Source organism: Marmota flaviventris, chromosome 1 (genome assembly GCF_047511675.1).
Source record: "Marmota flaviventris isolate mMarFla1 chromosome 1, mMarFla1.hap1, whole genome shotgun sequence".
NCBI classification, from domain to species: Eukaryota; Metazoa; Chordata; class Mammalia; order Rodentia; family Sciuridae; genus Marmota; species Marmota flaviventris.
Window position 1 is genome coordinate 84,021,600 of NC_092498.1, and position 26,978 is coordinate 84,048,577.

The window sequence follows — 26,978 nt, forward strand, 5'->3', positions numbered from 1 at the left end:
AATATAATATGACTCTGAGTAAATTTTAAATATTTTAAATAGTCGTGAAGATTTATCTGTGTCACACCATTGCTTTGCATTATATCAGTTTCATATACTTAATTTGGATTTCCTCATGAAGAACCCAACTTCTAATTACTAAGTACACACAGACAAAGGTAATCTGCTTTACCAAAATGTGTTTTACAATGTGGTTAAACAACAGAAGTGGGATGTGTCTTTCTGGCTGATAGCACCTAATCCCCACGTAGTCATGGAAAGCACAAAATGGTGCCTTTGCTGGAAAACAGCTGGAAGCAAAGCCCAGAGCTCAAGGGGAAGGAACAGGTGTGTTCACTGCAGGTTCCACTCGCTTCTAAGTACTTAGCCAGGAGGAAACCTTCACACACTGTCTGGTCCAGCTATCTCACCTACAGCTGGGGAACTGAGGACAAGGGCTGATTGACTTACCAAGTCCACAAAAGTTATTTATCAGGAATAAACTTCTCCAAACCCCAAGAGATTAGAAGCAACAAACCCGTGGCAAAAGGTGGGGTGGGTTGTGGCTGTTATACTTTAGACAATGACAAATGGCAGCTCAGGATGGAAGACAGGCAGAAAAACCACAGAGTTTATTACACAATAATATTGACATTAAGACTAAAAATGAATTCTAGTCATTAGCAGAAGGCTCTATAAGTTGATTTTTCTCCATTAAAAAAGAAGGGGGGTGCTGGGGTTTGTAGCTCAGTGGTAGAGTGCTCACGCCTCTCATGTGTGAGGCACTGGGTTTGATCCTCAGCACCACATTAAAAAAAAAATAAAGGTATTATGTCCATCTACAACTAAAATATATATTTAAAAAAAGAGGAAGGAGGGGTTGTGGTTGTGGCTCAGCAGTAGAGTGCTTGCCTTACACATGTAAGGCACTGGGTTCAATCCTCAACACCATATAAACATAAATAAACAAAATAAAAGTATCGTGTCCATCTACAACTAAAAAAAATATTTTAAAAAATAAATTTTTTTAAAAAAAAGAAGGAAAATATGTATACATCTTAGATTTCTTTCCACTGAGAATTTTTAAGATAAACCTAGAGGGCCCATTCAAAGGCTCCAAGTATCAGAAGGCTAATTCCCAGGGAATGCCTTTGTGCCCAACAATGCTAGATAAATGCCACTTATACACATGATTGTTTTTCTAGGATTGATTAAGTTTTTTGAGATGCACATACATTTCATAGATGATAAATCCAATACTTTGATTTCTAAGGGCTAAAATAACCTGCATACAGATGACAACTTATCTAAATGACCAGAAATAAAAATGACTGACTGCAAATAAGCCCTCAGGAACATACAGTACTTAAGCATCACTAATCACCACTCCCAAGGCCACATGTGTGTCAACAGCACCTTATCTATGCTGATGATGTTGTAAGAGTCCAAAGACAGGCAGATGACATGGATAAGAATTTATTACTCCCGTGTGAAATAACAATAATGCTAGCTTTACCAATGACCATCTCAGGACTGGGAGAGTTGTACCTTCCCTCTCTCTCCCCCTTTCGCTACCCTCCCTTCCTGGGCAGCTCACCTTTAGCTCTTAGCAACATAACAAGGAAGAGACAACTATGTGATAAGATAACTCTTGCATTCCTAGGACTTAAATTTATTCTATGTTTTATAGTTTTTTATTTTGTGGTATTGGGGACTGAACCCAGGGCCTTGTGCATGCTAAGCCTTGTGCTCTACCACTGAGCTACACCTAGCCCATGATATTTATTCTTTATCATGCTCCCAAGGCCTCCACTTTCTGGGCTATCCCTTCTCCTATTATCTCTACAATCAATAGGATTCTCAGAGTCTTCCCAGGTGATCTTATCCCAGTGTCCAGGCCCCTCTAGGTGAGCAGGCCTAGCTACTCCCGTGTGTCTGTTCAGGATAGGACATATCTATGTCCCCCACCAGGCAGCCTCACAGGGGACTCAGATTCACAACACTGCCTTTACATTCATGTTCCAATTTAACTACTTGAATCTCTGCCAATTTCTTTTCTTCACAGTCAGTTCAATCATGTTTTAGAGGAAAGAACAGATGATTTGAAGTCAGGAAATCCTGGGTGGAAACCTAACTCCAGCACTCAAATTGAACTCTGTGCCTAGGAACAAATTTCATCCTCTTGGGCCTCAGTTCACTAATGTATAAAAAAAGGAAAGCTATGCAGAGGAAAAGAAACGATGGGTATAAACTGCCTGGCACATAGAAGGTGCTCCTTTTCTTCCCTGACTCTCTCTATGTCCCCCCCCCACCACCACCACCTACAACTGTTGGCTTTAGTTTCTTTCTCTCCAGAATGTTTTCTTGCATTCATATTAGAGACCCAACCCCCACGTGCTTCCTGCTGGCAATAGCTTCCATACCTGAATCCTGAAGAGTGTTTTAAAATGTGCGTCAGGAAATGTGACTAGAGAGCATTGCCCAACTGTGGTTCTTGAAATAGAAATAACAAGACTGCAAAATCTAGCTTAAGAGGGGCTATGTGAAGACTGAGGGAGCCAAGAGAAACCCTGGACTCCCCCAATCTTTCTCTTCTTCTCCTGTCAACAGTGTCACCAGATTTAGCAACAGAAAATATAAAGTGCCCAGTTATGTTTTAATTTCAGATAAACAAATGATTTTCTAGAATGTCCTAATATTGCACAGAGAAGGAAAATGCCTCTCCAACCAAGAAAAGGAAGTAAGAAAGAAAATAAAGATCGCGACTGTCAGAGATGAATGTGCCTTCCACTGGTGCCACCAGAGAGCTTAAAGTTCTTCCACCAAAAGGGGTTGCCCAGTGGAGCCCCAATTCCATGGAGTCGTGGAGTCCCAGAAAGACCATTGAACGTGGGCAGTTACTGGACAGGTACAGTTTTTTAAGACTTCAGCTGCCCATCTGTACAAAATCCACCCACCAAATGCTCTTGATATGTGTGTTTTATGGTATATTTTATTCATTAATATTTAAACATAATTTTGTTCAATGAGCACATATTTTATATTTCAACCTAAGAACACTGGAAAAGAGGAGATAAGGCAGCCATAGTTAGATACAAGTGAGTTTTCTCTTAATTCATTTGGATTTGAATTTTCTATCATAAGAGGGAAAAAAAAAAGGTGATAAAATTACACATGAAAATGAACATATGGTACTGTATAAACTGAAATATCATCTCAATTGGGTTAGTGCAATAACTTCCCAATTGGATTCCTGGCTTCTTCCTATCCACCCTTTTCTCAAACCAGTAGCCAGAATGACCCTTGTCAAAAAAAAAAAAAAAAAAAGAGTCAGATCATGTCATTTCCTTGCTCAGAATCCTCCAGGGGCTTTCTAGCTCACTCTGTGAGACAAAGTCTTTCCAATAGCCTTTGGGGTCCTGCAGGACGTGGCTCTCCTCTAGTCTTCCTGGGTCTTCCCTGGCTCTCTTGGCTTCAGCTACCCTGGCCACTGCCCATGACATCCTTGCCCAGGACATTCCATGCTCATTCTGTCCCCTCCTTCAGGGCTTTGTCTCATGCCAGCTTCTCTGAGTGCCGTCTCTGGCCACCACTCTGAGCACATCCTATCCCCGCTCTCTGCTATATTTGCCTCCAGTCCACTGATCTCATCAACTGCCTATGTTATTTCGCCATGCATTTTGTGTTATATAGTTTGTGTCTCTCCCCACTAGAATGCCAGGCAGAAATGATGGCATCTAGTTCACTACAGCATCCTTAGCATGGACAACAGCACATGGCACATACAATCCTCTCAATCAAATTATTAAAATGTTGAATAAGCATAAGGTAAAAATAACGATGAGCTGTCATGGGATAAAGGGTATTTACTGAAAGATGAATGAATAAATGCATGGTTTTCTTTAAGAAAAGTAGAAAAAATATTTTATCCCTGAAGTCCCTTGCTTGCTCTCATGTTTTCCTTATTAGAACAATAAAAAGAACCAGAGAAGATTCATCATTTTTCTGCTTCTGATATTAATATTCTAGATGCAGGACAGAGCTTTTACACTGTATAGCATTTTCTAAATCATAAGATTGGGAGAAAGGACCATTTGCTGAAATAATGTCCTTTTAAAGTGCTTTCCAGGTCTCTACCCTCAGGCTAAGAACAGTCAAGAAATTCTAAAATGAAGAATGTGCTCCTTATGAAGTTTCAGCACAATGGGCATCCAATAAACATTTGTTGGTTGGAAAAGTTCGCATTTCTCACCCTTTTAACTGAACAACCTTTAAATGTGAGATGTGTCAAAATCCAAAATGCCAAACCGGTTTCTCATTACCTCTCGGCCGCGTCTCTGATGAGCTGCTGCAGGTCCACCTCCTGCTTCCTCAGGGTTCCAAACGAAGACTGACTCTCCACTAGGCCTTTGCCTCCAATGTTCAGCTTGACCTTCCCCAGAATGGTCTCAATGGTCCCACTCACATGGTTTTCAAACTTGCCCTCGTATTTCACAAAGTCGGACTCCACGACCACTGCAATGAATGGAGAAGAAAAATCGGAAGACGAAAAAGCCACTTGTGTCTCAGGTCACCTAGCTTCTAACCCTGCCCAGACTCTTGGGAAACATGCTGCTGGCATCCAAATGGAAAGCCAGCACTATATTTTATGTAAAAGCAAAAGAAACGGAGCCAACACAACTGTGTGTAACCAGGAGCATGCCTGGAATTGCCTAGGCTCCCTGGGTGCTTTTTAGTCTTTTCAATCCCAATGTAAGTATAGGAAAGTGCACAAGAAGCATCAGTGCAGTTCAGCAAATCATTTTCAAGTGAATATTTCTTTAACCACAGTTGTGGTTTGTATACAGTGTCATCCAAAAACTCCTTGTTAAGTCAGGAATGTTCCAAGGTGAAATGATTGGATTTTGAGAACTGTAACCTTATTAAAATAGAAATTGGTACCAAGAGTGGGGTCATTGCTGTGACTAACCTGGCCATGTGGTTCAGAAGCTTTGGGAATGGCTTGCAGGAGATATTTGAAAATGCAGGCTAGAGAAGCCTTAGAATTGTGTAAGCAGAGATTAATGGGCAATTCTGGTGGGAGCTCAGAAGACCAGAATCTTGATAGGAAAGTAGACTCTGCTTATAAGGTTTCAGAGGAAAATGAGGACTCTATTAGTAACTGGACTAGAGATCATTCATGTTACATTCTGGCAAAGAAGTTGTCTACCCATTGCCCATGTCCTGAGATTTTTGGTGAGGCTGAATTTAAAGGTGATGGACTAATTAATCTGATAGAGGAAAGTTCCAGGCAGCATAGCATTCAGTCAGTGGCCTGGATTTTGCTGGCAGCTTTTATCCAGGTTTACTGTAAGAATCAGGAACAGTAAGTAGAGTTGAAGGGGACCAAGAAAGGTAGGCTTTTTGAAGAGATCATATCTTCAAAAGAAATGCTAAGTACTTTGCACAGAGGAAACTGGGAAGATACCTCAAGGGCATCTCAGGAATTTGCAAGATCACATCCACTTCCAGGTCAAAACGGAAAATTCCTTTGAGAAGAGATCATGGGAACACCCTGCTTCCATAGCAGAGCCTAGGAAGTTACTTCACCAGATTCAGCTGCCCAAGCATTCAGAGATTGCCGCAGCTCTGGTTCCAGGGGGACCAAATATGTACAAGCTGACAGCCAGACCTTGGTGTCATCCACATGGTGCTGGTTCTGCAAGAATGCAAGATACTAAAGTTCAGGGGTCATGGAGGTCACAGTCACTAAGATTTCAAAGGAAAGGCTGGGAGGCCAGGTAAAGTATAGTAGGCTGCCCCTGAGACATGATGCATGGAGCTTTGAAAGTGAAGCCAAAACTGAAATGGAGACCACAAGAATTAAAAATGTCAGAAATATGGACTGTTTACCACAGTTGCTGGCTGCAGAGGGAGCCAGGCTAAAAGAGAGGCCCTGTGCCTGGCAACCAGCAAGGCCAAAGGGGTGTACTGCCCACACCCTTTGGAGAGCCCATCTCACAACTACGTGTCAATTGATGTTGTACACAGAGTTAGCAGACCTGTTTGCCCAGCTGGGTTTGAGTCTTGCTTTGGCCTTATCACTTCTTTCTATGCCCCTATTCTTCCCTTTTGGAATAAAAATATTGGATTTTTTTTTTTATAGGGGCTCACAGCCAAGAGTTTGCTTGAGTCTCAGGTGAGACATTGGACTGGGACTTTTGGGCAATACTGGAACTCTCAAGACTATGGGACTCGTACAGATGGACTAAATGCATTTTGCATTGTGAGATGGACATGAGCTTGGGGGACGAGGGGTAGAATTCGTGGTTTGGATATAAGGTGTGACCCAAAAGTTAATGTAGTAATGTCCACAGGTGACATGATTGAATTGTGAGAGTTATAACCTTAAGAGTCCATCCTAATTTGAATGGACTGGATGGTAACTGTAGGTCAGTAGCTGGAAGAGGTGAGTCACTGGGGGTGTGCCCTAAAGGAGTTCATCTCCCCTGCAGCCTCTTCCCCCTTCCCCTTCTGTGCTTTCTGACTGCTTCCCTCTGCACACACTTCTGCCCTGAAGTGTGCCTCGCCTTGGGCCCAGAGCATTGCAACCAGCTGACATGGACTGAGACATCTGAAACCATGAGCCCCCAAAAACATTTCCTCCACATTGTTCATGTTGGATATTTTGGTCACAGCAACACAAACCTAACTAATCAAACACTATCCAGTAAAGAAACAGAGAATTTTAAATGTGTGGTTTACAAGAGTAAACTGAAAAGGAATGGCAGGTGGAAGACACCTAAGCCCTCATCATAATTGCACCCCACCCGCTAGAGGAGTGCCTCAGCATCTGGCAGGTCAGCCATCTGGACCTGTCCTTGGTCAAATTGCCTTCCCATCCACCAGTCTTGGAGAACATTCCCTGTCCCTCATTATCTTCCCCAATCAGATAATTTTCTTCCCATGTTTACATTTTCCCATCTGTCCTCTAGCCATTCTTTATCATGCAATTCCTTATCACTGTCCTCCTTATAAGGTCAGCTGGACATGCCCAACCCCTCAATCACCATCCAGAAGCTCCAAGATTCTCTCCCTTCTTCTTTCCTCGTTTCCCAGATGCTAAGGAATCTGCCACCACTACTGGTATCCCACCTTCAATCATGTCAACTGGCAATTACTATTCCTCATCTGGCCATATCCAGTGATTGCTATCAGAGCTCCTTAAAGGTCTATCCTTCTTATCTGAACTCTAAAGATAAATATCTGCTGATCTCATATGTGAACTAGAGCTTCCTCTTGTCTCCAACCTTCTACTGTTCTCCCGTGTGTGTGTGTGTGTGTGTGTGTAAGTGCGTGCACTAGAGTTGAACACAGGGCTTGGGCATTCTAATCGCACACTCTACTACTGATATCACTAAGCTACACTGAAACCTCTGTTCCCATTTTTAATCAAAACAGGTACAACCATAAAATAGTCTCCATCATCACATGGGTAAGGATACATTAAGAACCTGCTAGGAGCTGAGCATGGTGGTGCACGCATATAATCCCACTGGCTTGGGAGGCTGAGCAGGAGGATTGCAAGTTCAAAGCCAGCCTCAGCAACTTAGTGAGACCCTGAGCATCTTAGTAAAATCCTGTCTCAAAATAAAAAATAAAAAGACCTGAGGATGTAGCTCAGTGGTTAAGTGCCCCTGGGTTCAATCCCCAGTGTAAAAAAAAAAAAAAAAAGAGCCTGCTACGAACTTCACAGTTAGACTTTTCCATTTCTCTGATCCAAGGTTCTATTGGGCTCCTGGGTACCCTTCACAAGGGATTAAAACCCTTGTGAATCCATACACACACACATACACCCAGAATCCATACACACACACACACACACACACACACACACACAGCCTCAGCAGCTGCATTTCTTTCAAACCAGTCAAGAAAACCCACTCCTTACCCAGGGTTGATAAGTCATCAGCATTCATTATTTTTGCAATTTACAAAAAAGAGCATAATTTTTCACACCACCACCCAAAATAAGAAGTCTATGAAAATGCTCTCAATCCAAAGCCTTTCCTAGTTAACATTTTGCGAAATACAAACACTTTGGGAAATGCTTTGGGAAGCAGGGTGGAGCAGACAGTAATAGTTTTAGATCATGTCTTTGCTCTAATATCACTAACTGGAAGATCTTGGGTGAGAACTTTTTTTGATACAAGGCCTCACATATTCTAGGCAAATACTCTACCACAGAGCTACATCATCAGCCCTGGAAGACTGGACAACATTCATTTACTTGCATCCCAGATTTTCATATGCAATTTGCAGATAACCAATGATACCTACCTGATGCTGTTGCTAGTTGATGTATAAGAAGGAAGAAATACAGCCATGGCTCCATCTATCTATCTATTGGGTTTAGACTAGAGCAGCATTCTTTTCTTGTAAACAGGACAGTCCTAGGTTCTACAAAGTGCTATACAGACAGAAGTTCTATCTTCAGTACACCCTTCTGGATTCAGGCTTGTTACCACTGTTGGAAACTGTGTCTCCAAAACTAGCTACACAAAGTGGGGACAATCAGGACTTTGTGTACTCTGGGACACCACCCTAGTCACACCTCCTGAAAAGATGTCATTTGCCCATACTTCTACATCAGTCATCCACTGCTGCTGGTGGAAAAAATGAGGGGACCAGCACGCTGTCATGGAACTGCCAGGAACCAAATCACTGTCCCTTCCACAATCACTCCCCTGATCAACAGTCATGCCAGGGCTATTGGGAGCAGAAAAAAAAACACCTAAAGGTGAAGCATCCTAAATCATCTTGGTAGATAGAGTAGGGGACACTTTTCATAACCTCTTTAACACCAACATGACAGAATCCAGGATGCGCTCTGACCTCAGCTGATGATCATATTCTTTATCTGCACTGACAGTGACTGGTCTCACCAACTCAATGTGGTTTTCATAATCTTTCAGGACACCACAAAAAGCCATTTTATATCACAAAGTAGAGGAACTCCAATTACTCAGGGACCCTTGGTCTATTTGCTCCTACTTATTTTTAGTTATTTCACAATTCAATAGAAATTTTACTAGAAAGCATACAAATCCAAGCTAGGGCATGATGAAAAACTCATATCAATTCATTCTCCCCTTGCTTGGCAGCTCCAATGGGCTGACTAAAGAGAATACTGGCTGGAGTACTTGCCCGGAAGAAAGTTTGGAGACTCTTTTCCCCTTTAATAGAAATACAATCACAAAATTAGAGAATTTTAGAGCTGAAAGAGGACTAAGACATATTCCATCCACTAATTAAGAACTGATGAAGCAAGGCACAGTGGAGCACGCCTATAATCCCAGAAACTTGGAGGCTGAGGCAGGAGAATTGCAAGTTCAAGGTGAATCCTTTCTCGGTACAAAATAAAACAAAACAAAACTGATCCAGTATTCTAAGAATCCATGCTAAAGTGATTACTTAAAAATACCCACAAAAACATAAATAAGATGTTCACTGCAGCCTTCTTTATTAAACACTAAATTGGAATGGTTTAGCAAATTAGGGTGTATACACACAAAGGAACAATGTGTTTGTTGAAAATATCATTAAAATACGTAAAACTATGGAGAAAACTTACATAAAGTTAAATTAAAAAATTAAAAAGGAGTGCATTAAAAATTAGTATGATTCGAATTCTGTTTTTTAAAAGTTAGATGACAAGGCCAGGAACAGTGGTACACTCCTGTTCTCCCAGCTATGGAGGAGGCTGAAGTAAGAGGATTGCTTGATCCCAGCTCAAGGCCAGTCTGGGAAACATAGTAAGACCCCTATCTCTAAAAAAAATAAATAAAATAAATGTTAAAAAATTAGATGCAGAGAAGAAAAGACTAGACTTCTGTGTTAATGGAGATTAACCAGCAATGATGGAATTTTTGTTGCTCTTTTTCCTTCTCTACCTGTCTATATCTTGTTACATAGTCATCATACATCACTTTACGATGGGGACAATTTATGGGGAATGCATCATTAGGCAATTTCATCAACATAAAAACAGCATAGAGTGCACTTATACAAACTGAGGCAGCTAAGATGTCACTAAGCAATATGATCATAAGGGACCACCATCTTGTATTCAGTCTGTCACTGACTGAAATGCTGTCCTTGACTGTACTATAATATTGCGTCCAATTTTTTGTGCAATCTGTCTGTTGACAGCCATCAAGCTCCGCGCCCCCCCACACTCTTTCTCTTCTTTTTCTGTTGCACATCCAGACAAACTAGTAAGAAAGTCCAGTTGCTCCCTTCATTGATGCTAGAGAAAACTACACCTCACAAGCTCCAATCAGTACCCCATCTCCGTCCAGTAATCACAATAAAAACTGAGCCTGTCTCCTTATCCCTTCTCTGATTCCATTTTTGGCCCAGTCTGACAGTCTGCCTTATGCTCCCTAGAAGGTACTAACCCTTTACACCCCCTTGGATAGGTATGTGGCATCACCAATATCAAGGCCAAACAAAATTTTGAGTAGGGACACATTCCACTTATGCTGAGTGCCCACAACATTTATGATGGACATGACTGACTTTTATACCAAAATTGAAATAATATTTTTAAAAGATTAAGCTGTCATGTTGTGCATGCAGAATTTCATTCATTTTAAGTAAGGATATGTTTTTAAGACAGTAGGCAAAGAAAAATGAGAATTAGTTAGAAGGTATCACCTCAATTCCAGGGAACACATGTCTCAAAGAAGATCCATCTTATGTCTGGGAATAATTATAGAATACACAAAGAAACATACCTGGACTCAGAAATTGATCTTCTGTGAGTACATCTCCAAGAGTGACAGATAAAAACTGGTACTTAGGTCTCTGCCAGCACCAGTATCTCTTCTTTTTGGTCACCAGACTTAGAAGTTGTAACTTGTCAGAGTCATTTAAGTTTGATACAGAAATCAGGTTACCGTCAGCATCAACTTCTTTAAGAAAATTCCTTGTTGCTTTGGCAAACATTTTGAAGGTACCAGATTACCTGAAAAAATAAGATTATCCTAAAATCAAATGAAGTTATTATTTTGTGTCTTTTTTTCCTAAAATATTTCTCCCTAATCTCAATCATTCATATGAAATAATATTTTCTCCCAATGAAGCCCTCTAATTTGAGTTCAGTTGATGACAAAGAAATTAAATTGAGATATTGAAAGACAATATGTGAATCAGTCAGGATAAGCTAGGTTATGCTTCTGGAACAAACAATACTCACGTCTCAGTGGCTTATAATAATAGATTTATTTGTTGATCACAATCCAGGATGGGCTGAGAGCTCTATTTATTATAGTCATTGAGATCCAGACCAAAGGAAAAGTCACTGCCCTAAACATCATCAGTCATTATTTAACAGAAAGAATTCTGGAAGTTCTCACACCTGTAATTAAATGCTCTGGCCCAACAGGACACATGGCATGTTCACTTATAACTTATCAGAGCTAGTTACACAGTTTCATCCAACCATGAGGGTGAAGAAATACAATCCTACCAAGAATCTGGAAGGCAGCTGAGCGGGATAGTACATGCCTTTAATTCCAGTTAACTTGGGAGGCTGAGATAGCAGGATCATAAGTTCAAGGCAAGGCTGGGCAATTTAGAGAGACCCTGTCTCAAAATAAAAAATAAAAATAGGTGGGGATGTGGCTCGGTGGTTAACCATCCTAGGTTTCAATCCCCAGTACAAAAAAAAAAAAAAAAATCACCACTTGAGCATTTGAAGATTTTGTCATCTGTGATGGGTAGGGGGTGAGGCATCCTGGAACCAGTCCCTTAGGGATGATTGTGTTCTCTGTAAGGTCAAAAGTGTCCTCTACACTGTGATCCTTCCCATTCAGAAATGAAAATTAACTTGCTATTACTACTGAACCTAGAAATAATAGCACAGTCACAATTTAGCTGGAGAGAAAAGAAGAGACACACTGGAAGATAGAAAAGAAAAGCACTACATTTAGTGGAACAGGTACAATACTATCAACAAACGGTGTTGGAAAAATGGGCTGACCTTCTGGAAAAAAAAAAAATCTGATTCCTCTCTTCTACCACATGAGGAAATTCTCAATGGATTAGCAGTTCCTTTGAGGAAAAATAAAACCATAAAAGTAGTATGAAAAAAAAAATACAGAGAAATGTTTGTACAATTGTAGGATAAGAAGGGCCTTTACAAAGATAAGGAGCAGGGGCTAGGGTTGTAGCTCAGTGGTAGAGCGTTTGCCTAGGACCAGGGAAGCACTGGGTTTGGACTTACGCATCACATAAAAGTAAATAAATAAAATATTGTGTCCATCTACAACTAAAAAATATTTAAAAAGAAGAAAAAGGGCAAACTGAGAAAGTGCTAATAATATTTATAACAAAGTAGGAAAGTGCTTATAAAAAAAAAATACTTTACAGATCAGGCTTTAAAATATCCCAGTAAAAACAGGGAAAATAAACAATTCACCATTCACAAACTACACAAATCACACACACACACGTATACTTACTTGTATATAATTTAAAAATTACATTTAAAAAACACAAATTGAAACAATATTTAAAAAAAAAACACCTATCCATGGTTAAGTTGAAATTTCTAATAGAGAAAGCTATGTTTCATAGGGTTTGCACCCTGCTGCTTGGCCTGGTTACGTGGTCAGATGGTTTCATAGAATTTAAGAGCAGGATCTTAATCATTTTGCTTTGTTCAACATGAATCTCCTCTAGGGCATCAGTTCTTCTTTAAAGTACTTTTACCTGGATTATTATGAAGCAGTTGCTACCTGAGCCTATTCTTACATATTAACAGTCAAAAAATGAACATTTAAGGAAGAAATTCTAAAATATGCAAGGAAGATCTATTTTTTGCAGGGGTGAACCCAGGGGCACTCTACCACTGAGCTACATACATCTCCAGCCCTTTTTATTTTTTATTTTGAGACAGGCTCTCACACAGTTGCCCACGCTGGCCTCAAACTTGTGATCCTCTTGCCTTAGACTCCAGAGTCACTGGGGTTACAGGCATGCATCACTGCACCTGGCTAAGAAAGTTTGTTTCTGAAACAATGAACAACAAAGATGAACCACTAAGTATACTCTGGCTCCCATCTCAATTTCATCTCTCATAAAGTATACAAGTATCTTGCATTCAATGGAAGACTCATTTATTCATTTACCATAATCATTTAATGAATCCTTCATTGATTATTTTTGGGTACACACTAAACTCAGGAACTGTGTTTAAGCATTTAGGATACAGAGATTTTAAAAATAATAATAATAATTTCTCCTTAATGAGCTACTAGTTTGGTGGCCAGAGAAGAAATACCTAGGTTTTATGTTAGTTATGGGCACAAATAGCTACATGGAATGAAACAAGAAAAAGGCACATAAAGCCAACTGGAGAGAGGTTCCCTGTCACCTCAGTCCTCTTGAAGTTGATGCACCCACAAATCAACTTTTGTAGGCCAAGAAGAAGATCATCAAGGGAAGGACACCACGATGCTACTCTTGCAGAGGAGCACAGTTTAGAGCAGCGGGGAGTTGCAGGTGGGGGGCGGGGAGCTGGGGAAGAGAGTACAGGAAGATGGGCCATTGGCAAACTGGCGACGGCCCAGAGAACACTGGGTCATGTTGCCATGCTCAGACCCTTTTCTCGGCAGGCTTGGGATGTCTTCTCATGCTCTGGGGTTGACTCCTGCATTGAGTGCAGGGCTGCAGAGTGGGGAAGAGCCAGGGGTAAGGCCAAGGAGGCCCCTCGACCAGGGCCTGAAGGCCCATGCCCCCCCCCCCAAAGGGGAGCCAGGGCAGCAGGAGCCACTGGAGGGTATGACTACAGAGCCATGTGATCAGAATGGTCACCTAGAAAGATCTCCTGAAAGCAAAATAAGAAACGCACAGCAAATAGTGATAGTTTGAGTTCTTCTTTACCCATGTGTACCCTTTAATTTCTTTCTTCTAATTGCTCTGGCTAGAGTTTCAAGGATGATGTTGAATAGAAGTGGTGAAAGAGGACATCCTTGTCTTATACCAGTTTTTAAAGGGAATGCTTTCACCTTTTCTCCATTTATAATTAAGCTGGCTTTGGGTTTAGCATATATGGCTCTTACAATATTGATGTATGTTCCTACTATCCCTAGTTTTTCTATGTTTTGAACATGAAGGTGTGCTATATTTTGTAAAATGCTTTTTCTGCATCTATTGAGATGATCATATGATTCTTGTTTTTAAGTCTATTAATATAATGCATTAAGTTTATTGATTTCCATATGTTTAATCAACCCTGCATCCCTGGGAAGAATCCCACTTGATTGTGGTACACTATCTTTTTGATATGTTTTTGTATGCGATTTGCCAGAATTTTAGTGAGATACATCAATGTTTATAGCAGCTCAATTCACAATAGCTAGAATATGGAATCAACCTAAGTGTCCCTCAATAGATAAGTGGATAAAGAAAATGTGGTATATATACTCAATGGAATATTACTCAGCTTTAAAGAAGAGTAAAATTATGGAATTTGCCAGTAAATGTTTGGAGCTAAGTAAAATAAGCCAATCCCACAAAACCAAAGGCCAAATGTTTTCTCTAATATGTGGATGCTAATTCACAATAAGGCGATGGGGGAGGGCACTAGGGAAAAATAGCGTTACCTTAGATTAGGTAGAGGGAAGTGATGGGAGGGAAGGAGCGGGATGTAGGGATAGGAAAGATAGAAAGATACTAGAATGAAACAGACATTATTACTGTATGTATATATGTGACTGCATGACCAATATGATTCTGCAACATGTACACACAGAAAAATGAGAAATTATATCCTATCTATGTATGATATATCAAAGTGCATAAATGCATTCTACTGTCATGTATAACTACTGAAAACAAATAAAAAAATATTTTTTTAAAAAAAGTAATGCACAGGAGGGAAACAGATATGAAACAAAAAAGAAAACAATAATGCTCTGAACTCTACCAGTGGCCAAAGGACAGAAGTCTGGTTGGATGAAGGGCGATGGTGATGTAAAGGAGACCCTGAGGATGTCCTCCAAGGAGCTCAAGTGTGGGGTTGAAAATAAGAAGCCAGTTACCAGACAGGGATTAGACAGGAAGCAGACTGGTGGGAACAAGAGGTCAGTAACTTCTGCCATCATCCTTGGGATAGGTGCGGAGTTTATTTTTCCAAACACAAGGAGAGAACTTTTAATGAAATAGAGTCTCCCCAATGACCTGTATGAATTTATCCTGCTAGTCCAAGAGAAGAGGCCCAGAGTGGCCTGCCTCAGTTTGCCATTGGTGTCAGGATCTCTATTTTTATGGTTTCTATATTCTTTTCTGGGACTGAAAGGAGTCTCAAGCTGAAACTTGCCTTCAGATTGAACAAGTTTCTGTAGAAGCAAAATTAGACTAGCTGTTAAAAAAAAAACAAAATAACAATCCATCTGATGTGGATGGCAAAGCCTTGGTAATGATACCAATCCCCCTTAGAGGGATTAGAGGGTGAAAACAAGGGAACTCCTAAATTAATCTTTAATGATTTTTTTTCTTTATCTAACATCAAACACAGCCAATTTGCCTGCTTGTCAGGGTATGCTGCTTTGGGGAGAATTAGTGAAATTGGCTATTGCTCAGTAGGTTTTCATTAGAATCAGGTTTATTCAATCATGTGATTCTTAGAAAATAATCTCCTAGTGAAGTTGATGTTGGAGGTTTCTCTTTTGTCACTAAGCTTGTACCCATGCTACACTTTCATGGTGCAAAACTGTGAACCATGGCCAGGCGTGGTGACACCTGAAACCCCAGAGACTTGGGAGGCTCAGGCAGTGGATAGTGAAGTCTGAGGCCAGCCTGGGCAACTTAGCAAGACCCTGTCTCAAAAATAAAAACAGAGAGATGAGGATGTAGTTCAGTGGGGGTAGTGCCCTGGGTTCAATCCCCAATACCAAAAAAAAAAAAGAATTCTAGAAAGTAAACTATATGAAAAAAGCTATACCCTGAGAAATCTCATTCCTGCCCATGTCCTTGTCTTTTCTACCATTTTATTTCTCTTCTGTTCAGTTATATCACCTTCATATTTCCTTATACAAATACATGTCAAAAGGAGTCTACACAGTGTTCTGCCCCTTGCTTTGTGTCATGAAACAAAACTTCCTAGAGATCATTCCACATTAGTACCTCTTTACAGATGCATAGTACTCCCTCCCATGAATTTTTTTTCATTGTTTATTTAATTTGTCCTATAATGCTCACTACTTGAATTGTTTCTAAAACTTTTGCTATTTTAAAAATACCACTAAGTACTCCTATATGTACATATTTTTCATGCATGAGCAAGTGTATCTGAAGGGTGGATTCCTAGAGGAGGGATTGCTAGATCAATGGGTAAATGCATCTGTAATTTTATGGGTTGTCCCATTCCGCAATCTCTCCAATAATGTGTGAAAATATCAGTCTCAGCAATAGTGTGTTATCAAACGTTTGTATCTTTGCCAATCTAATTGGTGAGAAATGGAATCTCAATATAGATTTAGGTTGTTATTTTAATACAAATGAAATCAAGCATCCTTTAGTTTGTTTAAAGCCTTTTTTATATTTCTTTTTTAAAACTGTTGATGTCTTTGACCCATTTTCTGTTTCTAGAAACTTTTAATAAGATAGAGAGATTATCCAAAATATAGGCTAGAAAGGCAGGCCCAGGTCAGCCCAGCCAATGCCTGCAGAGCCTGCACTGTGTCTGTCCGAGCTGCATCTTTGAACACATTGCCCAACACCACCATCCGGCCCACCCCACCCAATCTGACACTACATCTGTGAAAGTAGCCGCCTCCATCTTGGGACACCATCACCACCATCTTTAGTTCTGGCAAATCCCAGCTTGGAACACCAGCTGGGTAGGAGAGTTATTGGAGCCCTGCAAAGGCACTATAACCCTGAAATGTGAAAAAACAGTAACACTCCAGATACTCAGTGCTAGAAAGAAAGACACACAAACAGCATGGGAAAAAAAAAAAAAGGAAAAAAGGTGTCCCAAATGAATCAAAATACTAAATTATTAGAATCCATGGGCAGCACAACAGAAGAAATGACAGAGAAGGATTTCAGGATATACATAATTTAAAATTTCTGTGAATTAAAGGATGATATCAGAGAACAAATACAGGCAGCAAAAGATCATTCTGATAAAGAACTACATAAGCAAATACAGGAAGCAAAAGATTACTTCAATAGGGAGATAGAGGTTCTTAAAAAAAAAAAGACTGAAATCCTTGACATGAAAGAAACAATAAACCAAATTAAAAGTTCAATTGAAAGCATACCAACAGATTAGACCACAGGGAAGACAGGACTTCAAACAATGAAGACAAAATATGTAACCTTGAAACGAATATAGACCACACAATGAAGATAGTAGGAAACCATGAGCAGAATGTTCAAGAAATATGGGACAGCATAAAAACCAAATTTAAGAGTTATTGGGATAAAGGAAGGCATAGAGTTCCAAACCAAAGGAATGAACAATCTATTCAATGAAATAATATCAGAAATTTTTCCAAACATGAAGAATGAATTGGAAAACCAAATACAAGAGGCTTACAACAGGATGTCAAATGAACAAAATCACAACAGATCCACACCAAGGCACATTATAATGAAAATGCCTAGCATACAGAATAAGGAGAGAATCTTAAAAGCCATGAGAGAAAGGAATCAGATTACATATAGGGGGAAACCAATTAGGATACCTACAGATTTTTCAACCCAGAACATAAAAGCGAGAAGATCCTGGAACAACATATACCAAGCTCTAAAAGAAAATGGATGTGTGGGCTGGGGATGTGGCTCAAGCGGTAGCACACTTGCCTGGCATGCGTGCGGCCCAGGTTCGATCCTCAGCACCACATACCAACAAAGATGTTGTGTCCGCCGAGAACTAAAAAATAAATATTAAAAAAAAAATAAAATGGATGTCAACCAAGAATCTTATATCCAGCAAAATCAAGCTTTAGATTTGATGATGAAATAAAAACCTTCATGATAAAAAAAAAAAAGTTAAAAGATTTACAGCTAGAAAGCCTGCACTACAGAACTTCCTCAGCAAAATATTCCACAAGGAGGAAATGAAAAAAAAACAATGAAAATCAGCAGAGGGAGGTATTACACTAAAGGAAAAACTAATCAAAGGACAAACCAAGTCAATAAAATATCAAAAATAAACAAGAATGGCTGGAAATACAAATCATGTTTCAATAATAACCCTGATTATTAAAGGCCTTAACTCACTAATCAAAAGACATAGACTGGCAGATTAAAAAAGAAAAAAAAAAAGACCCAACAATATGCTGCCTCTAAAAGACTCATCTCATAGGAAAAGACATCCACAGACTGAAGGTGAGAGGTTGGGAAAAATCAAACCACTCACATGGACTGTGGAAGCAAGCAGGGGTTTCTATACTCATATCAAATAAAGTAATATTTCAAGCCAAAGTTAATCAAAAGGGATAAAGAAGCACATTTCATACTGATCAAGGGAAACATACGTCAATAAGACATAACAATTATAAATATATATGCCCCCAAATGATGGAGCATATACTTTCATCAAACAAACTTTTGTCAAGTTCCAGAGTCAAATAGACCACAACACAATAATTCTGGGTGACTTTAACATAACTCTTTCACCACTGGATAGATCTTCCAAACAAAAGCTGAGCAAACAAACTATAGAACTCAATAAAACAATCAATAACTTAGACTTAACTGACATATATAGAATATTTCTACCATCAACAAGTGAATACACGTTCTTCTCAGCAGCACTCTAAAATAGGCCATATATTACGCCACAAAGCAACTCTTGGTAAATACAAAAAAGTAGACATACTACCCTGCATTATATCAGATCATAATGGAATGAAATTAGAAATCAATGATAATTTTTTTTTAAAAAAGCTACTCCAATACCTGGAGACTAAATAATATGCTATTGAATGAACAATGGGTTGCAAAAGACATCAAAGAGAAATTTAAAAATTCTTAGGGGTAAATGAGAACACTGATGCAACATATCAAAATCTCCAGGACACTATGAAGGCAGTATTAAGAGGAAAGTTCATTCCTTAAAAGAAGAAAAAAAAATCAACAAATAAATGACCTAACATTACATCTAAAAGCCCTGGAAAAAGAAGAACAAATCAACACCAAAAGCAGAAGACAGGAAATAATTAAAATCAGAGCTGTAATCATTTAAATTGAAACAAAAGAAAAAACTGACAAAACAAAAAGTGGGTTCTTTGAAAAAATAAATAGAATTGATAAACCTCTAGCTATGCTAATGAAGAGAAGGAGAGAGAAAACTCAAATTACTAACATCCATAATGAAAAAGGAAATATCATGACAAACACTACAGAAATATAAAAGATAATCAGAAATTATTTTGAAAACTTGTATTCCAATAAAATAGAAAATACCGAAGGCACTGATAAATTTCTAGAGTCACATGATTTACTCAAACTGACCCAAGATGTTATACATGAATTAAACAGAACAATTTCAAGCAATGAAATAGAAGACACCATCAGAAGCCTACTAATCAAGAAAAGCTCAGAACGAGATGAATACACAGCTGAGTTCTACAAGACCTTTAAACAAGACTAATACCAGTACTCCTCAAATTATTTCAAAAAAAGAGGGAACACTTTCAAACTCATTCTATGAGGCCTATATCACCCTGATTCAAAAACCAGGCAAAGACACATCAAAGAAAGAAAACTTCAGACCAATATTTCTAATGAACATAGATGCAAAAATTCTCAATAAAATTCTGGCATACAAAAACACATCAAAAAGATAGTGCACCATGATCAAGTGGGGTTCATCCCAGGGATGAAGATTGGTTCAACATATAGAAATCAATAAATGCAATTCATCACATCAATAGACTTAAAAGACTCATATGATCATCTCAAAAGATGCAGAAAAAGCATTCAATAATATACAGCACCCCTTCATGTTCAAAACACTGGAAAAACTAGGGATAACAGGGATAACTGGATACAGGGATATCTCAACATTGTAAAAGCTATCTATGCTAAGTCTCAGGCCAACACCATTCTAAATAGAGAAAATTGAAAGCATTCCCTCTAAAAACTGGAACAAGATAGGGATGCCCTCTTTCACCACTTCTTTTTAACATAGTTCTTGAAACACTAGCCAGAGCAATTACACAGATGAAAGAAATTAAAGGGATATGGATAGGAAAAGAAGAACTCAAATTAGTACTATTTGCCAATGATGTGATTCTATACATAGAAGGCCCAAAAAATTCCACCAGAAAACTTCTAGAACTAGTAAATGAATTCAGCAAAGTAGCAGGATATAAAATCAACACCCATAAATCAAAGGCATTTTTGTATATCAGTGACAAATCCTCTGAAAGAGAAAAAAGGAAAACTACCCCATTTACAATAGCCTCAAGAAAAATAAAATACTTGAGAATCAACCTAACAAAAGAGGTGAAAGACCTCTACAAAGAACACTACAGAACACCAAAGAAAGAAATTAAAGAAGACCTTAGAAGACGGAAAGATCTCCCTTGTTTTTAGACAGGCAGATTATAAATATTGTCAAAATGACCATACCATCAAAAGCAGTACACAGATTTAATGCAATTCCAATCAAAATTCCAATGACATTCCTCATAGAATTAGAAGAAGCATTCATGAAATTCATCTGGAAAAATAAGAGACCCAGAATAGCTAAAGAAATCCTTAGCAAGAAGAGTGAAGCAGGTAGCATCACTATACCAGACCTTAAACCATGCTCAGAGCTAGAGTAACAAAAACATCATTGTATTGATACCAAAATAGACTTGTAGACCAATGTTACAGAATAGAGGACACAAAGACAAACCCACAAAATTACAGTTATCTCATATTAGACAAAGGCACCAAAAACATATATTGGAGAAAACAAATGATGCTGGGAAAACTGGAAATCCATATGCAACAAAATGAAATTAAACACCTATCCTTCACCATGCTCAAAACTCAACTCAAAGTGGATCAAGGACCTAGGAATTAAACCAGAGACCTTGCACCTAATAGAAGAAAAAGTAGGCCCAAATCTCCATCATGTGGGATTAGGCCCCCACTTCCTTAATAAGACTCCTAAAGCGCAAGAATTAAAATCAAGAATCAATAAATGGGATGGATTCAAACTAAAAAGCTTCTTCTCAGCAAAAGAAACAGTCAGTGAGCTGAATAGTGAGCCCACATCTTGAGAGCAAATTTTTACCATGTGCACATCGGATAGAGCACTAATCTCTAGGATATGTAAAGAACTCAAAAATCTTAACACCAAAAAAACAAATGATCCAATCAATGAATGGGCCAAGGACCTGAACAGACACTTCTCAGAAGAAGATATACAAGCAATCAACAAATAAATGAAAAGGTGTTCAACATCTTTAGTAATTAGAGAAATGCAAATCAAAACTACTCTAAGATTTCATCTCACTCCAGTCAGAATGGCAGCTATTAAGAATACAACAACAAGAAGTGTTGGCGAGGATGTGAGGGAAAAGATACACTCATATACTGCTGATGGGACTGCAAATTGGTGCATCCGACATGGAAAGCAGTATGGAGATTCCTTGGAAAACTGGGAATGGAACCCACCATTTGACCCAGCTATCTCGCTCCTCAATCATACACAATGGACTTAAAAACAGCATACTACAGGGACACAGCCACATCAATGTTTATAACAGCACAATTCACAATAGCTAAATTGTGGATCCAACCTAGATACCCTTCAGTAGATGAACAGATAAAGAAAATGTGATATATATACACAATGGAATATTACTCAGCATTAAAAGAGAATAATATTATGGCATTTGCAGGTAAATGAATGGCATTGGAGAAGATAATCCTAAGTGGAATAAGCCAATCCCAAAAAACCAAATGCCAAAAGTTTCCTCTGATACAAGGATGCTGATTCATAATGGGGATGGAGCAGGCAGCATGGGAGGAATAGATGAACTTTAGATAGGGAAAAGGGAAGGGAGGGGAAGAGAGGGGGCATGGGGGTAGGAAAGACAGTGGAATGAGTTGGACATCATTACCCTAAGTACATATATGAAAACACAAATGGTGTGACTCCACTTTGTGTACAACCAGAGACAATAAAAAATTCTCTATTTGTGTAATGTGAATTGAATTGTATTCTGCTGTCACATATAACTAATAAGAATAAATAAAATTTAAAAATTAAAAAAATATATAGGCTAGAAATTAACAGTCTGCCATGAAGCGCTAGGAGGCAATACAGTGCCACTGTCATTCTCAAATATTTTGAGCAACTGGTCTAGCCAAGGAAGATAAAATACATGCTCAGGTTCAAATGAGTGAAGGATCTAGAACCCACACTGCCAACCGAGCATGATGGTGCACATCTATATAATCACAGAGGCTTGGGAGGCTGAAGCAAGAGGACCACAAGTTCAAAGCCAGCCTCAGCAACTTAGCAAGGCCCTAAGCAAATCAGAGACTCTGTCTCTAAATAAAATATAAAAGAGGACTGGGGATGTGGCTCAGTGGTTGAAATCTCAACTAACCGGAAGTCAGATTTGGATTGAAATTTCCAATGTTGCAATTTGGAAGTAGATGGAAATGGCCTCAGGGAAGATAGAGCTCACATAGTTTATGCCTAAAAAAAAAGTGTTACACAGAACCTGAGCTCACCTAGAGCCTTAAGATGTTAGCAAAGTCTATTCAACTGCCTCTCTAGTTTCACAGCTCAAAGCAGATTATAACCCAGAGAGCCAAAGTAAATGTGGTAAGGACATCATAGAGTCAGACTCCTGGACAAGAGACCTGGAGAGAAGAGACCAAGTAAGCAAGATCACAGCAAGCAAAATGCACAGCCAACTGGGTCCACTGGCTTGTGGGCACAAGGCATCTTAAAAGTAGCCTCTAAAGTCATGACTGCAGGAGAAGATACTACAACCAGTCAAGACTGATGGAGTCATAGACATAACCTATAAATTGCAAGAGACCTGACTCTTTCTCATATCCCCTGTAGGATTCTTCCCCAGAGCTGCTCTGGGCCTCTGCTAGACTAGTTCTAGGGGAGAAACCTCAACATCAAATACACTAGATAAAGCCGGGCAAGCATTTGTTGAGTTCCTCCTTTGTGCTAGGCATTTGGCTTAATGCTTTGTACATGTTTCCTCACTTCCTTTCACAAAGCCTAGGAGGTAGGAACAGTTCCCATTTTACAGAAGTGGAAACTCAAGTTCAAAGACATTATATAACTTCTCAACATCATGAGAAGTAGAGAAGCATCACTGACATCAGGGAGCTGGTGTGGGGCTTTCAGCCAGGCACTGGTATGGCAAGGAGCTGGCTTGGCATTCTCCTGCTGAACATGAGCGATGTCTCAGGGCATCAACATTAGGCAAAGCCACTCTGTGATCATGAATCAAGACAAAAACAAGACCACCCCGTAATCGTATCTGGCCACAGACCAAACACGAATATTGTCCAAACCACAAAAATGACCAAATACTACCTCCCACTCAGTCCTGGTTAATGAGCAACTGCTGCTTCTTGACCAACCATAGCAGTTCCTCTTTATGAGCTTCTCTCCTTCTAGACAAGATTTAGGAAGGTAATAATCATAGAATTTCCTCTACATCCTGACAGCATCTGACCCAGAGCAAAGCCCCATTTCCCTAAACCCTTCCTCCAAAATCACCTGCTACATACCCAGGGTCTTCCTTGCTGCAAGGTACAACAAACCCAACATGTCCAACTCCCGGTCTTCAGCTGGAGGGCCTGGATGTATCCTAGAGAATGATTGCTGGGCCACAATCCCACCCAGATCCATGGAAGTCCAGAACCAGTGCCTTGGACTGCCTTGCTCTGCTGTCCTCTGTTCAATTCTTTCTTTTAAAATTTGGACTACATATGACTCACTTTGGAAAGTCAGAAAATGAGTTTGAAAGAGTAAACTTCAGTTGTGGTGGAACCAAAAATCATTGTAGTGCAACTCACACTATTTCCCCACTGTCTGGGGAAATGAGACATGGCTGAACTTGTGTGCTTGTCTCATTGTTAACAACTTCAACACATTTTGAATTATTTTTAGTTTTCTAAATAACAAAGTGAAATTGAATCTGCTAAATTAAAACAGAGGTGTTAAATTGTTATAACTTCTGGTGTCTACAGTCCAGTACCTGAGTGCATTTTTTAAATGAAAAGACAAATTAAAGATACTCTATCATCTCTTCTGAAAATAATAATCAGTATGTGAAACAAAGACATACTGGTTGCAAGACAGGCATAAGGTTAAACAAGGAGAAGGGATGAGGCAGCAAAGGTTGTTGGGAAGCGGAATAGATAACAGAAGATGAGGCCTGATTAGGAATAGAGAGGAGGGCTGGGGGTGTAGCTAGGTGGTAGAATGCTTGCCTAACATGCAAGAGATCCTTGGTTCCATTCCCAGCACCACAAAAAAATTAACCAAATAATTTTTTAAAAATAGAGCAGGGTGCGGTGGGGACACCTGTAATCCCAGCAGCTCTGGAGGCTGAGGCAGGAGGATCACAAATTCAAAGCCAGCCTCAGCAACTTAGCCAGGCCCTAAGCAACCCTGTGTCCAAATAAAAAATAAAAAAGGGCTAGGGATGTGGCTCAGTGGTTAAGTGCCTCTGAGTTCAATTCGTGGTACCAAATAAATAAATAAAAATAAAAAGAGAAAGTAAGAAGAAATTCTCTGAGCACCTGGAGAGTTCAAAAAGAGTGAAAAGAGTCAAGCATGGTGGCACACACCTGTAATCCCAGTGGCTCACGACTGAGGAGGATTGCAGATTCAAGGCCAGCCTCAGAAATTTGGTGAGGCCCTAAGCAATTTAGCAAGACCCTGTTTCAAAATTTAAAATTTTTTAAAAAGGACTGGGATGTGGCTCAGTGTTTAAGTGCCCTTAAATTCAATCTCATTTACTCTGGAGGCAAGTTCAAGGCCAGCCTGGGCAATTCAGCAAGACCCTGTGGAAGGAAGGAAGGAAGGAAGGAAGGAAGGAAGGAAGGGAGTGAGTGGGTGAATGAGGAAAGGAAAGAAAGAAAGGCATCTTTAGGGACCCAAGGAGATTTCTTAATCTATGTAGTAGTCTGGGCTCAACTTCTCGTTTTCCTTTTATGTACCTATGAATGTATGCACACTATTATTGCAGTACTGGAGACTGAACCCAGGTGTGCTCTACCACTAACTTACATCCCCACCTCTTTTCATTTTTTATTTTGAGATAGGTTCTCACCTAGTTGTCCAGGTTGAACTCCAACTTGTGGTCCTCCTGCCTCGGCCTCCCAAGTAGCTGGGATTACCAGTTTTTGACACACACGGGGCTCCTGACAGTTTTCCTTTCTGACAGATTGTTGGTAGTGGATTTTGAAGATTATTAATTTTATTCTACATTTACTCGGCTGCTTCTCACACCTCACAGCACTTTTTTCATTCCACTCTAACTCAGCCTCTAGTCTGTTGGTCTGTCTGATTGCCTCTTGAGGGCATGGACCTCAAGACATCCATCCCTCTCACTGTCCCATTCGGCCCCAGTGGTGGGTCCTGTGTTGGTAAGAACACAGCAAATGGGTAAGAAGTGCACTCTGGCCTTTCTCGCTTAGGTGCAGAAAGGGTCCAGAAAGGGTCCAGAGTCGTCCACCTAAGGCCAAATGAAGAACCAAGGCAACTGTTCAGTCATCTGGTCCTTCTGGGAACATCAAGGAGGGTAGGGGGTGGGATCTGGCCTCTACCCGAAGCGCTGGCCCATTAGAATCCGGGCCAAAGAGGTGGGGCCAGAGAAACTGAATCCCTTGTCTGCTCCTGGCCTTGGTCCCCACCCCATCTCTCATGCACACACGCCCCCATGCTGGGGAGGCCTCGGCAACACTCAGGGAAGACACCGGAAGACAAGGAATGAAGAGGGGTCAGGGTGGTGAAGGGATGCGGGGGAAAGAAGGTGCCAGCTGCCCTAGCAACACCCACGAAGGGAGAGGCGCGGGCAAGAGGAAGAGGGGATGAGAAAGGGCTGGTGGGTGCGAGTCGGGGAGAGGGCGATGTGATGGGATGGAGTCTGGGGCCGGGAATAGGGAGGATGGGGCGCGACAGGCCAGCCAGGGGGGTTCATCTGCCTTGGGAGGGAGGGACGGAGAAGAGGGGTGTCCGGGAGAGATCGCGCCTCGCGGCCTCGACTCGCGTCTGCAGCGGACACCTGGGCAGATAAAAAAAAAAAAAAAAAAGGAGCCGCAACGGAGTCCTCAGCTCGCGCCCGCCGCACACTTACCGCGCGCCACCGCTCGGTCCCCGGCCGCCGCGCGCTCCCGCCCGCGCTCGCAGTCAGAGGAGCCCGGCGCGCGCCGGCCAGCAGCGACGTTCTAGGAGCCAAGAGGGAGGGCCCGCTGGGACCTTTGCTCGGTCCCCGCCCCTTGGAGTCGCGGGACCCGCAGGGAAGCCGCGGAAGGAGCGTGCCCAGACACTGGCGGAGGGGCGCGGCCTGGCCCGCAGAGACGCAGAGGAGAGCAAGCCCGGCCACGGTTCTGGGCTCCGGGGACGGCCCGAGACTCTGAGCAGGCTCAGCCAGAACTGGTTCCCTTCCTTCGCGTGACACCCGAAGCCGGGTCTCCTGGGCCTCGACTTTGGCCGAGGCACTGGGAGAAAGAGAGCTCGGTGGCCTGCTGCCAAAGAGAGCTCACCCCCGGGGTTGCAATCCACAATAGGATGTGAATTACAACTGTGGCTTCACAGTTCCACCAGAAAAGTCCCAGGCCACCCTGGCCGGCGCGAACCCCTATTGTTTGTGCCTGGGAGCTTCGAGATCTGTGCTGTGACTGGGTTAGCAGTTAATTAGACTCCAAGCTCCTTGAGGGCAAAACCAAACCTCACTCACATACTAGGTACTCAGTAAATCCTGAAGGAGGGAATTTGAGCATGGCTGTAA

The 26,978-nt window shown here is 40.7% G+C and overlaps 1 protein-coding gene across 1 annotated transcript in view; it reads right to left on the bottom strand.

The window, feature by feature from the left end:
• The window catches only part of Gsdme (gasdermin E), a 65,826-nt gene extending 39,457 nt beyond the window's left edge, over positions 1 to 26,369 (bottom strand). Inside the window, exons 1-3 of the mRNA XM_027932701.2 lie at positions 26,325 to 26,369; positions 10,758 to 10,987; positions 4,302 to 4,494 (exon numbers count right to left, since the gene is read on the bottom strand). Coding sequence (XP_027788502.2) covers positions 4,302 to 4,494; positions 10,758 to 10,968 — 404 coding nt within the window. The 5' untranslated portion in view covers positions 10,969 to 10,987; positions 26,325 to 26,369. The remainder of the gene's footprint in view (positions 1 to 4,301; positions 4,495 to 10,757; positions 10,988 to 26,324) is intronic.
• Between the last annotated feature and the right edge of the window lie 609 nt (positions 26,370 to 26,978).